This window comes from Salvia hispanica, chromosome 3 (genome assembly GCF_029641045.1).
Source record: "Salvia hispanica isolate PSC_SH4W2 chromosome 3, Shi_PSC_v1, whole genome shotgun sequence".
In the NCBI taxonomy this organism is placed as follows: domain Eukaryota; kingdom Viridiplantae; phylum Streptophyta; class Magnoliopsida; order Lamiales; family Lamiaceae; genus Salvia; species Salvia hispanica.
Window position 1 is genome coordinate 7557660 of NC_142694.1, and position 9623 is coordinate 7567282.

Consider the following 9623-nt stretch of genomic DNA (forward strand, 5'->3'; position numbering starts at 1 on the left):
GCGCAATTGGGTATCATTTTGAATAATTAGGTAACCAACAAATCAAGATTACATTTTTCATTACGACCCCACGCAATTTCAAATTCCGCTTATACAAAAGGAAGCCCTCTTTCAAGATTCAAACTTTTTCCCCCAAAAAACAAAATCCCAAAAAAATAAAATACCGCGAAAAATGACATTGACTCGACGCGAAGTGGGTACCCACAGGGATCTCTCATGGTGCCGGCGCGTGTACAATCAAATGTACAGCCGTCTCAATGAAAACGAGACATTTGTACTAAGTGGCTATGATGCAAGAACCTTAACCCCTTCGCATCAACCTTGTCTGCTAATTTGGGCATTCTCCTTTTCTTGGTTTGAACGATTTTTTTAGCTGCTGGCACGGTGATGTGATTGGAAGGGGGGGGGGGGGGATATATGAATAATGGGTTCAAGAAAGAGTAGCTGCGGCGTCAACTATGATTACTCTTTTAAGGTCCTGTTGATTGGGGACTCCGGTGTTGGAAAGAGCAGCCTTTTGCTCAGTTTCATCTCCAATTGTCAGCAGTTTCCTCATGACCTTTCTCCTACTATTGGTATGTGTGAGTGTGATTTTGTTTGAATTAATAGTTTTATTATGTAGGTTAGACAATCTTGGCCTTTGATGTTTGATGATTCTTGAATCTTCTGAATTTGTGGGATTTGTGTTGTGGTCATTTTTGATGATAAAGTTTGGTTCTTGAATTGCTCAATGAGGACTATTTCTGATATTTATTGGCATGATAGAAATTTTGTCTGAATTTGTGAAGATGGATGTCTTAGTTTTTGTATGGTTTTATGGCCTAAAACTTGATCATTTAAGGTGGTGTTAGACAAATCAAGTTTGAGTTTGGGTGATTGTTTTGCCTATGACTTTTGAAGTTTTTTGAAGTCAGTTGAAGATGGATGTCTTAGTTTTTGATGATAAAGTTTTGTTCTTGAATTACTCAATGAGGAATATTTGTGATATGCATCGGTATGATGGGAATTTTGTCTGAATTTGTGACTTTTGAAGTTTTTTGAAGGCTGTTGAAGATGGATGTCTTAGTTTTTATATGGTTTTATGGCCTTAAACTTGATCATTTAAGGTGGTAGGCAAATCATGTTTGAGTTTGGGTGATTGTTTTGGATTATTTGATTTGATTTGATTTGATTTAGTGTAGGTTTATGTTTGATTGTTGTGGTTGAATTATCAGGAGTAGATTTCAAGATAAAGATGCTAACCACTGCTGGAAAAAGACTGAAACTTACAATCTGGGATACAGGTATAACACCTCCTTCATTATAACTGTGGATTGTAAAAACCTTAATGTTGGGGTAATGGTTTTTTTTTTTTTTTTTTTTTTTTTTTTTTCCAACTAAATTTTGATTTGAATTAGTACAATCAGTCAAATCAGAATGGAGATGGTTTGGTAGAACCTTTCAAGTAAATTTGGTTAGTTTTGGATATTGTTTAATAAGGATTGATGCCTTTGCTATGAATAATAAGGATGGATGGGAAATTGGGATTCAATAGGTTTATGTTGGTGAGGATTTAGCTTTGTGGTTGAAGTATTTTTCTATAGGGTCTGGTAATTTAGTTGAAAGTTTTGGTCATTTTTATGATCATTTAACTTCATACAATGACTAATGAGACACTGAATTTTGTCAGATATTTAGAATGAATTTCATAATTAATACTCCTATGTTAATGGGATCAATATGCCAAACTGTGTAGAAAACACTTCAGTTCTATGATGAACTTGTGACTGAGAAGCCAGAGTTTCAAATCATTAATTACAAATGCATTTGTTAGGTACACCAAAATAGGACATGGAATTAGATTAATCTTACTCATTAATTGAAGCCATTTTCATACTTCCCCTGGTTCACTGGCAACCGTGTATTCATCTTTTTTTACTCGTTCTATGTTAAGAACTCATGCATACGTGTACAATTACATTATTGCAATGCAGCCGGACAGGAAAGGTTTGGATCATTAATAAGTTCATACTACCGAGGAGCACATGGTATCATCCTTGGTACGCAACACTCTAGTTTTGTTGTTGGTGCCCTTTTTCTCTTATGATAATTAAGAATTTCGAATAAACTCTGTATTCCTCTGTGCAGTCTATGATGTAACTAGACGAGAGACCTTTACAAGCCTATCGAAGACCTGGGTCAAGGAATTAGAGCGTTGCTGCACCGATCCTGATTGTATCAAGATACTAGTAGGCAACAAAGTTGATAGGGTAAGTTACATATGCATGTGTCTTTCTAAACGACATATCTCGCTGATGGATGGCCGTTTTCAGGAAAACGAGAGGGCTGTTACCACGGAAGAGGGGATGGCTCTCGCACAAGAGCACGAGTGCTTGTTTTTCGAGTGCAGTGCCAAGACTCAAGCAAACGTGAAGCAATGTTTCAAGGACCTCACGCTTAAGGTTCTTTTCATTCATCAAATCGAAAATTCCATCATCTCATTGTCTTACGATCCAGCGCGTTTATTTTTCTACAGATACTGGACGTACCGAGCTTGCTGGAGAAAGGATCTACGCCCGTAAATGTAAAGAACCAGATTTTGAAGCAAAAGCAAGTTGGAGACAATGGAAATTGCTGCTCCTAGTTGAAAACTCACCGTTGCTTCGAACTAGCTCGGTTTTTTTTGCGCAGATTCCCTTCGACTCAAATATGATGATAATCTGAATCTTTGGAATAAAACAGTTATCATCCCTTGGTTGTTTGTAAATTTAAGGTAGTTTGTTTCATTACATTAGTTTAATCTTTTGCAAGCTGGCAGTTTTGTACACCCCAAAGTTCCATGAAGGAATCATATTTGTATATCTGTACAAATGCATCATAATGTATATGTTTGTATATTGATTCCCAGTAATTTATCACTTCTATTTCTCTTTCCACATTGCTTTGCTTGTGCAGTTGGTGCTTGTTATTTTCAATATTTTCAGTGTTGATTTTTATTTGTGCTTGCTCTTAGTAAATGTGGACTGGTCCAAAGGAGTTCATGGGCCTAAGTATGTCCTGATAGAATTCCAACCCGATATTATATGAATACTCCTTTCGGCCTTGTGGGCTCGGAACTAGTTGTGCTGGCCCGATACTTCAACTTAATTGTTTTAATTACAATAAGTATAATCTATCGAAATTGAGTTATAAAAAAAATTAGTAGCAATAACTTGTATTGTGCCGAGGATTCCAATTTCGAATATGCGCATTTCAGTATTGAATACCTCAACCAAGATCCATATATTGTGGGAAAAAAACAACTCTAACAAAAAAAGAAGTTAGTATAAATAAGAAAACTAACAACATGTAATCACTATAGCTGAAGAGGAGAACCTCAATAAGTCAATATGAACAAGATTCATCTGTTATTCTTACTAGTGGAAACCTTGTTTCTTCTAGATTTTGTGAATGGATGTTTCTTGACAAAAAAACATTCTATTTATGTCGTTAGCAATCTTCCACCGGATTATGCACCATTGAAGATTCATTGTGCATCTAAAAATGACGATATTGGAAATCACATCCTATATGCTAACCAAGATTTTCACTGGGATTTTTGTGAGAATTTTTTCTCGGGTACGTTATTCTTTTGTCATTTTTGGTGGGGATCAAAGGAAAAAGCTTTCGAAGTGTATAACCAGGGCAAGTATGGGTCAACCGTGCACCATACTGGTGGGTTGCAAAAAGCGATGGTATTTATTTCAGCAATCATACCCAACTGACTTCATTAAATAAAATATATGACTGGAATACTTAGGGGTCACACTTGGGAACAAGGAATTTGTGCTTGATTTCACACTACACTTGCAATGTACTCCTTTTATTGCTTTACAAATCAATGTGTATTATCACTTTATATAACGAAAGTCTAGTTACTGCATGCCATTTCCATTTGAATGTAATAGGAGTACTTAACAACAAGCATTATATAAAAAATCTTAGGTTTGCAAAAGAGAAGAAGAGTCCACTAATGAGATATTTCTCATTTTTTTGGAGATCAGTAAGAATTTGTTTGTGGATGTTTCATGTTTCATGTCAGATTCTACAATATTATACTCCCTCCGTTTCTTCATAGTTGAATCATTTTACCATTTCAGGAAGTTTCTTCATAGTTGAGTCGTTTTCTTATATGGTAACTTTTTCCTCTATCTTACTTTACTCTCTTACTTTACTTTCTCTACTTTATTCACTTTATACTTTATTCTCTCTACTTTTTCCCCTCTCTTACTTTTTTATCTATTTATTTAACACACCCATCATTCATTTCTAAAACTCCGTGTCGAAAAGTTCCGCCTCAACTATGAAGAAACGGAGGGAGTAGTACATTCATATCAGATTCTGCAATATTATAGGAGTAAGTTTGAATTCTCGAAGAATTTGTAAGTGGATGTCCATTCACAAGACAGCATACTATTCATGTACTAGTAAGCTCCCTCCAACTTCAGCAATCTGCACCACTCAAGATACATTATTAAATGACATTTTTTTTCATAAAATTTCATCATCAGATGAGTTATCGTCTCTACCAAATATGTCATAAGTATATATTGAAGATTAATGTATTTCCTAGATTCATGAACTAATGGTCCAACTTCTAGTATTAATTCTATGTATTACTTTAATTATGATACATGTATTTGTGTAGGTTCATCCAATTAGTGCATTCCTACACTAGTATAAATAGGATGATCCTTGTACTCATTATTTATTCAAGTATTCAACAAGAGTTCTCTACACAAAGAATTCACCTTGTTGGTCTTGTTTCATTTATCTCCACATAAATTTCCAACAAGTGGTATCGAGAGCCAAGTCGTTCCTATATCAAGGCGTGGAAGAAAATGACAAATTCTGGAGCAAGTCAACAACTGCCCGTCTTTGCTGGTGAAAACTATGATTTCTGGAGTATCAAAATGAAGACATTTTTTCTATCAAAAGATCTATGGGATGTGATAGAAAAAGGCGTACAGATTCCTCCAGAAGGCAACACTGCTGCGGTAGAGAAGAAGGAACAACAAAAAGATGCTATGGCATCATTCAACCTTCAAATGGCTGTAAGCGATGCCATCTTTCCCAGATTGATGGGAGCCACATCCTCAAAAGAAGCATGAGAGATCTTGCAACAAGAATTCCAAGGGAGTTCAAAGGTCAAAACCATTAAGCTTCAAAGCTTGAGAAGAGAAATGGAAAATCTCAAAATGAAAGATTCAGAGAATGCTATACAATATAACACCAGAGTAATTCTTGTCAATCAAATGAGATCTTATGGAGAAACAATCGAAGAGTCAAGAGTTGTTCAAAAATTCTTGATCAGTCTCACCGAAAAGTATGACCATGTAGTTGCAGCCATCGAAGAATCGAAGGACTTATCTACACTATCACTTGTAGAACTCATGGGGTCTTTGCAAGCACATGAGCAAAGATTGACCAGAAGAAGTGAAGAAACTTTGGAAAATGCTTTTCAATCCAAAGTCAATCTCAATAGATCAAGTGATAGCAAATGGAAGGAAATAAATGGTGAATATCCTCCTTGTGGTATTTGCAACAGAACAAATCATTCAGAAAGTGATTGCTACCACAAAGGAAAACCTCAATGTTCGCACTGCTCAAAGTTTGGGCACAAGAAAGCAGACTGCAGGAACAAAGAAAAGCACCATGCCAACTATTCTGAAGAAGACCACGAGTATTTGTTCTATGCTGGTCAAATTTCCAAAGAAGAAATCAATGACACATGGTTCATTGATAGTGGATGCAGCAACCATATGACGCCAAATAAGAGCATCTTCACCGACATCGACAGTTCCGTCAAAACAAAAGTCAAGATGGGAAATGGTGAATTGGTGGATTCCAAAGGCAAAGGCACGGTGGCTGTCCAAACAAAGAAAGGTACTAGATTCATTAAAGATGTCCTACTAGTTCATTCTTTGCATCACAATCTGTTAAGTGTTGGTCAAATGATGCAACATGGGTATTCCTTGCACTTTGAGGGAAACTCTTGTTGCATCTTTGATAAGAAAAGCAACATGGAGATTTCGAAGATAAAAATGGGAAGCAGCAGGAACTTTCCTATGATCTGGCCCTATCCAAATGCTGTTCATGTCGATAAAATTGATCAGGATGTTGCAGAAGATGAAGACCATCCATCACCAGATTCACTGCAGAGGAAAACAAGGTTACAAACTGAACTTTATGAAAGTTGTAACGTTTCTTTCCTCGATCCTCACAACCTTCCAGAAACATATAAAGAATCCGTCTGGATTGAAGCCATGAAGGAGGAGCTTCAAAAGATCATGGAGAAGGATACATGGGAATTGGTAAATCGCCCTTCTAACAAAGATGTTATTGGATTAAAGTGGATTTCCAAACTCAAGATGGATCTAGATAAAACCATTCAAAAATTCAAAGCAAGGCTTGTAGCCAAAGGCTATGCTCAACAATTTAGAGTCGACGAAAGCCCTTCCGAAAGCAAAATTTCACCTTTTAAGAGAGAAGCTTGAAGTCACCGGAAAAACATTAAGGAGGAGTATTGAAGATTAATGTATTTCTTAGATTCATGAACTAATGGTCCAACTTCTAGTATTAATTCTATGTATTACTTTAATTATGATACATGTATTTGTGTAGGTTCATCCAACTAGTGCATTCCTACACTAGTATAAATAGGATGATCCTTGTACTCATTATTTATTCAAGTATTCAACAAGAGTTCTCTACACAAAGTATTCACCTTGTTGGTCTTGTTTCATTTATCTCCACATAAATTTCCAACAGTATACTACTATTAATGTAAAAAAAGGTTATGTGATTAAATAGGATACCGAAATTGTGTTCTACTCAATTATGTTTATTACTCCCTCCGTCCCCCATTAAGAGTCACACTTTTCCATTTCGGCCCGTCCCCAATTAAGAGTCATACTTCATTTTTACCATAAATAGTTAGTAGGTCCCACATTCCACTAACTCAATTCACTCACATTTTATTATAAAACCAATATAATAAAATGGGTCCCACATTCCACTAACTTTTTCAACCAACTTTTCTTTACATTTCTTAAAACCCGTGCCCGGTTAAAGAGTGACTCCTAATAGGGGACGGAGGGAGTAAAAGGCAGCTTTGTCGGGATATCAATGATATCGGGACACTCTTCTCTATTTTTTTTTTCTCTCCACTTTAATCATTACATATGATTTTTCTAAATCACGTGTTTAAAAGAAGCGCCTTGCTTAAGGGACAGATGGAGTACCTAAAAATGAGTATGGACAAAGCCATACAGTTATACTCTCTCCGTTTGCGAATAGGAGTTCCATTTTGCCATTTTAGTCAGTCCGCGAATAAGAGTCCCGATTTATTATTTCTATAAATGGTAAAAGATATCACATTCCACCAACTTTAAAACTTAGTTCATATTCCAATAACTTTTTTTCACTCACTTTCTTAACATTTCTTAAAACCCGTGGTAGAAAGAAATGAGACTCCTATTCGCGAACGGACGGAGTATTAGCTTAAACAAACTCAAAGACGTTCGTGATAGAAAATGTATTTGCCATAATTATTGCCGGGCCGGGGAATATAAAATTAAATGTAATATTGATGAGAATTAAATTAACTGGATATGGTGATCCAAAAACTTATTGCATTTCATATCTCCATGACTATATACTATTCTAACAATAAAAAAGGAGTTAGGATTTCAGGGTTTTTCATACGAACGGAGAGAGTTTTATTTTACAAAAGCCATTTCGCACATATATAGCTCACGTGAATAATAAGAAATGGATTAATATACATATATTTAAACACGCGTATATATATGAGTATGAATTATGAAATGTAGACCCCTAGCGAAGGAATGGACTTGATAAATCAACAACAAACTTTTGGAAATATGTCGTTGAAAAATGGTTTTCTATGCTAACACCAAATAGTGGGATTTATATATCACTCACACATCTAACTGAAAATTTTATCTGATGGTTTAGTTTTTATTCGTGTAATATCGGTTTACTCGAATATAGTCAGTCCAAATATCTATCTGAATTTCTATATTTAGTCCACGAATTGCTCATATATAAAGCCAATTAACTTCCAAGATCTCTCACATTCACTAATTTCCTTCATACTGAAACTTCCCCAACGTCCACTCCCTCCTACTTTCCATCTCCTCCTCTCTAGAATGTGAGAGAAAAAAAAGAAAATTACAAAAAAAAATTCAAGAACGTAAAATAACCACACCGAAACACCACGGCGGCGTTGGGACATACATATGGAGACCGCGACGGAGGAGGCTGCGGCCGTGGCGGTGACGCCGTGCTTGAACACCGACGTCATCGCGAAAGGCAAGCGAACCAAGCGACAACGACCTAACTCCCCCTTTTCCTTCACCATCACGCCGCCACCTCCTCCACGCGCCGCCTCGGAGGAGAGCACCACGACGGAGGAAGCCGACACCGCGAGGTGCCTCATCCTCCTCTCCCAGGGCCACTTCATCCCCATCGCCAAAAGCCGCCGCGACGCCGCCGCCATGTACACATGCAAGACGTGCAACCGCTCCTTCCAGTCGTTCCAGGCCCTCGGCGGCCACCGCGCCAGCCACAAGAAGCCCAAGAACGAGAAGCGGTACGCCATCTTCTCCGACGAGGAGGATTTCAACAAATTCTCTCCCACCTCTCTCTCTCTTCAGCTCAGCAGCGTCTCCACCACCGCCACCGCCGCCGCGATGAAGTCGCCGAGAGTCCACGAGTGCTCCTATTGCGGGGCCGAGTTCGCCTCCGGGCAGGCCCTCGGCGGCCACATGAGGAAGCACCGCGGCGGCGCCGCCCCACCGGTCCCGACGAACATTCGAGAAGCGATAGTTTATGATGAGGCGGAGGCGGAGACGGAGGCGGAAGAGAGGAAGAAGGGCGGAAACTGGCTGTCGTTGGATCTCAATCTTCCGGCGCCGGATGATGAGAGAAGCCCTAACCGGATGGCTCAGCCATTACCACTTAACCGCTGATGTGATAAGCAACTCAGTTGGCAGGACGTTTCTCCTCCAATATTAATTTCGGAAGGTTGAATTATTCTTTTTTTATACTATACAATATTGACCTTCCACAATTGGGCATTTTTGACTCACCATTGTATGTACTATAACATTTCCTTTTTTAAGGAAAATATTTTCTGTAGTGTTTTTTCTAAGTAGTAGCTCACGACATTCTTTGAATTATGTAAATAGTTTTTTTACTTTGTTTTGGCAGTTTTTAGCCCTGCTCCTAATCATAATATTTTAGGAGTAAGTTAGGAGAGTATATATGGGATTGAATTCAATCTTCTCTATTTTTTTTATATATGTACATATGGTATTCAAACCTCGCTCTATAGTATAAAATGTGCAAGTTTTTGTTCAAGGTTTGTAGAGCTAACTAATATTGTACTGTTATTTATATTGTTTTTATAATGTCCTAAAAAGAGTTTGCTTCACTGCAGTATATATATCAGTATAAAAATTTGCCTTTAATTGGGGACATATTGTTGTTAGAGCGATTTAGTTCACAAAATTAGTATAACTAAGAGATGATTAAAGTATAACTAATCTTAAATGTAACTAGAGAAAACGATTTTATTT

At 37.4% G+C, this 9623-nt stretch overlaps 2 protein-coding genes across 2 annotated transcripts; both read left to right on the forward strand.

The window, feature by feature from the left end:
• Positions 1-313: 313 nt before the first annotated feature.
• Positions 314-2915, forward strand: LOC125211597 (ras-related protein RABC2a-like). Its single transcript, XM_048111462.2, has 6 exons — positions 314-575; positions 1215-1283; positions 1974-2039; positions 2128-2249; positions 2313-2441; positions 2516-2915. The coding sequence occupies exons 1-6, from the start codon at positions 425-427 to the stop codon at positions 2621-2623; spliced, it is 645 nt and encodes a 214-aa protein (XP_047967419.2). The 5' UTR covers positions 314-424; the 3' UTR covers positions 2624-2915.
• A 5218-nt stretch (positions 2916-8133) lies between these two features.
• LOC125214770 (zinc finger protein ZAT5-like) lies at positions 8134-9376 on the forward strand. The gene has a single exon (XM_048115918.2). The coding sequence runs from the start codon at positions 8283-8285 to the stop codon at positions 9012-9014; it is 732 nt and encodes a 243-aa protein (XP_047971875.2). The 5' UTR covers positions 8134-8282; the 3' UTR covers positions 9015-9376.
• Positions 9377-9623: the final 247 nt, after the last annotated feature.

What these genes read in the sequence shown, in the direction of transcription:
- LOC125211597 (XM_048111462.2), top strand. Translation starts at nt 425, where the DNA reads ATGGGTTCAAGAAAGAGTAGCTGCGGCGTCAACTATGATTACTCTTTT. An exon ending in TGACCTTTCTCCTACTATTG is followed by an intron (nt 576 to 1,214) that starts GTATGTGTGAGT and finishes TTGAATTATCAG; the next exon opens with GAGTAGATTTCAAGATAAAG. An exon ending in TCAAGGACCTCACGCTTAAG is followed by an intron (nt 2,442 to 2,515) that starts GTTCTTTTCATT and finishes ATTTTTCTACAG; the next exon opens with ATACTGGACGTACCGAGCTT.
- LOC125214770 (XM_048115918.2), top strand. Translation starts at nt 8,283, where the DNA reads ATGGAGACCGCGACGGAGGAGGCTGCGGCCGTGGCGGTGACGCCGTGC.